Source organism: Dioscorea cayenensis, chromosome 19 (genome assembly GCF_009730915.1).
Source record: "Dioscorea cayenensis subsp. rotundata cultivar TDr96_F1 chromosome 19, TDr96_F1_v2_PseudoChromosome.rev07_lg8_w22 25.fasta, whole genome shotgun sequence".
Taxonomy (NCBI): domain Eukaryota; kingdom Viridiplantae; phylum Streptophyta; class Magnoliopsida; order Dioscoreales; family Dioscoreaceae; genus Dioscorea; species Dioscorea cayenensis.
In genome coordinates this window covers 22,633,934-22,637,237 of record NC_052489.1, presented here as the reverse complement: position 1 = coordinate 22,637,237, position 3,304 = coordinate 22,633,934, and the positions used below count along the sequence as shown (strand labels likewise).

The 3,304-nt window shown below is 45.4% G+C and overlaps 1 protein-coding gene across 1 annotated transcript; it reads right to left on the bottom strand.

Annotated features, from left to right (window-relative positions):
- Positions 1-244: 244 nt before the first annotated feature.
- On the bottom strand, positions 245-901 carry LOC120284167 (uncharacterized mitochondrial protein AtMg00810-like). The gene has a single exon (XM_039290960.1). The coding sequence runs from the start codon at positions 899-901 to the stop codon at positions 245-247; it is 657 nt and encodes a 218-aa protein (XP_039146894.1).
- Positions 902-3,304: the final 2,403 nt, after the last annotated feature.

Genomic DNA, 3,304 nt, shown 5'->3' with positions numbered 1-3,304 from the left:
GAAACTGAAACCGAGAGACTGTATGTGCCTTAGTGAAAATATCAGCAAGCTGTTGTGTAGAGGCAACATAAGGAAGAATAATACTGCCATCAATATAATGATGACGAACAAAGTGAAGAGCGATCTCAAGATGCTTTGTACGTTCCTGAAAGACAGGATTAGCAGCGATTTTGATGGCACTCTGGTTGTCACAGTGTATAGGAGTAGGGGTAGAGACAGAGACACCAAAGTCCATCAAAATCTGTCACAACCAAAGAACTTCCTTAGCAGTAGAAGACATAGCACCATACTCAGCTTCAGTAGTAGAAAAAGCAACCGTAGATTGTTTCTTGCTTTTCCAAGAGATAAGAGAATCTCCAAAAAAAATGCAGAAACCAGTAGTAGAACGTCGATCAGAGGCATCACCTGCCCAATCAACATCACAATAGGCGCGCAACTCAAGAGAAGATGTGGCAGAAAAAAGTAAAGAGCGAGATATAGTGCCACGAAGATAACGAAGAACTCGTAAGAGGGCAGCGTAATGAGTAGAGCGAGGAGCACTCACAAATTGAATAAGAACACGAACAACATATGCAATATCAGGCCGAGTAATAGTCAGATAGACAAGAGCACCAACAAGCGCACGATAGCGAGTAGGATCAGGCAGAGGCTCACCATCAGAAGATGAAAGACGGTGATGCAGCTCAATAGGGGTAGAGGCAGTGCGAAGATCAGTGATATCAGCTCGTCGAAAAATGTCAGATAGGTACTTCTGTTGAGACACCAAGTAACCTCGACGAGAATAAGCAACCTCAAGACCAAGAAAATAACGAAGAGGACCAAGATCTTTCATCTGAAACTCGGTATGTAACCGCTGTTTCAAAGAAAGAACTGTATCGACATCATCACCAGTGATAACCATATCGTCAACATAAAGAAGTAGAATGGTGATGCCTCAAGAAGTCTGCCTAGTGAAGAGGGCATAATCATTAGAGCTCTCTGTGAAATCAAGAGTAAGAACCACATTGCGAAACCGCTCAAACCAGGCACGAGGAGCCTGTTTGAGTCCATAGATAGCTCGGCTAAGATGACATACATGTTGAGAAGGATGAGAGAAACCAGGAGGAGGAGTCATATAAACATCCTCAGAGAGATCGCCATGTAAGAAGGCATTGGTCACATCTAACTGATGAAGTGGCCAGTGACGAGCAGCAGAAATAGCAAAAAAAAGGCGAACAGTTGTCAATTTGGCCACAGGAGCAAATGTCTCCTCATAATCAATACCATACTCCTGAGTAAAACCACGAGCAACAAGAAGCGCTTTGTGGCACTCAATACTACCATCAGCTCGGGTCTTGATTCGATAGACCCACCGACAACTGATAGGAGTAACACCAGATGGAAGAGGAACAAGATCCCATGTATGCATGCGCTGTAGAGCATCAAGTTCTTCTGACATAGCCTGTTGCCACTGAGGATGTTTCACTGCCTCACGATAAGACTGTGGCTCGGAATGCGAGTGAATAGTGGCAAGAAAGGCTTGGAAATCAGGAGAATAAGAAGATGAAAGAGAAAGGGCGTACCGAGCAGGAGGCCGACGAGGACGGTCTAGGTAACGACGGGGAACAGCAGGAACATCTTCAGGAGAGGATGGGTCGGCGGAGAGAGGAGTCGAATCGCCAAAATCACCAGAATTATCAATACACCCAGAGGAAGGGGAGGGAGGAACAGAGGAAGTGTCGATGGAGACGTGTGGAAAGGGTACTGAATTGGCAATTGTGGTGGAACTCGGAAGAACTATGAAGGGGAGAGAAGAGGATGCAGTGGTGGCGGAGGACTGAAGATAGGAAAGATTTGGGAAGGAGGAAGAAAAGTAAAGGGTATCTTCAAGAAAGGTGACATGACGAGAAATACGAAGACGATGAGAATGAGGATCATAACAGCGATAGCCCTTATATTCAGAGCTATATCCAAGAAAAATACACATGGTGGAACGGGGAGAAAGTTTGGTTCTCTCGATAGTGGGCAGAAGAACAAAACATGTGCAGCCAAAAGTGCGAAGATGACCATAGGAGGGAGGAAGGGAGTATAGACGCTCATAAGGTATGATACCAGATAGAGTGGAGGTATGAGTGCGATTGATGAGATAGACGGATGTAAGAATGGCTTCAGCCCAGAATGACTGAGGGACAGAAGAGGCATAAATAAGTGCACGCGCAGTGTCTAAGATATGGCGATGTTTACGCTCAGCGACACCATTCTGAGCAGGTGTATAAGGACAAGATTGCTGTGGAAGAGTGCCGTGAGTGGAAAGTAATGTGCGAAAGGATGTAGAAAGATACTCGCGTGCTCCATCGGAGCGAAAAATCTTAATGCGTTTACCAAACTGAGTATATATCATTTGCGTAAATTGGGAGTAAATAGCAAAAACCTCAGATCGGGAACGCAGTAAATAAAGCCAGGTATAACGCGAGAAATCATCAACAAAAGAGATGTAATAAAAGAAACCACCAAGAGAGGAGAAGGGTGCAGGACCCCAAACATCAGAATGAACTAGATCAAAAGTAGATTCAGAAATAGATTCTCGTGAAGAAAATGGAAGAGCAGTGGGTTTAGCAAGCTTACAACCCATACATGGATGAGGAGGAAGGGAAGAAACAGAACCAAGATTACCTGAACTTGTTAAGAGTTTCAGGCGAGAACTAGACAAGTGACCGAGTCAACAGTGCCAGCGATCAAGAGAACATACAGAAGCGACAATATCAGAAGATGGAGGAGCTGGAAGATGAAGAGAATCTAAGTGATAGAGACCGCCAACTCTACGCCCGATCCCAATCCTCTGGCCTGTAAGATTGTCCTCCATAGTACAAACAGAGGAAGAAAAGGTAACGGTGAGACCATGATCAGTGAGCCGACTAACAGAAAGAAGGTTGAGAGCTAAGCCAGGGACATGATGGACGTCAGGAATGTCAAATGATGTGGACTGAAGACGGCCACACTGCGTGACAGGATGAAGGCTCCCATCAGCAGTACGAACACTAGAAAAGGTATGAGGCATAGTAATGGAGACTAGGCTAGTAGTATTGGCAGTCATATGATGAGTGGCACCAGAATCTAAAATCCAGGAGGAGGAAGACATACCAGAGGCAACAGACATGGCAGATGAAGTGTTGGATGTCAGAGCACGCTGCATAGCATGAAGCTGCTCAGTAAGCTGAGCAACCTGAGAAAGAAGATCGGTAGAGGAAGGAGAATCGGAGGCGGAGACAGAAGCAGCATGAGAAGAGGAAGCAGGAGATCGAGGCAGAGGACGAGACTTTGAGGA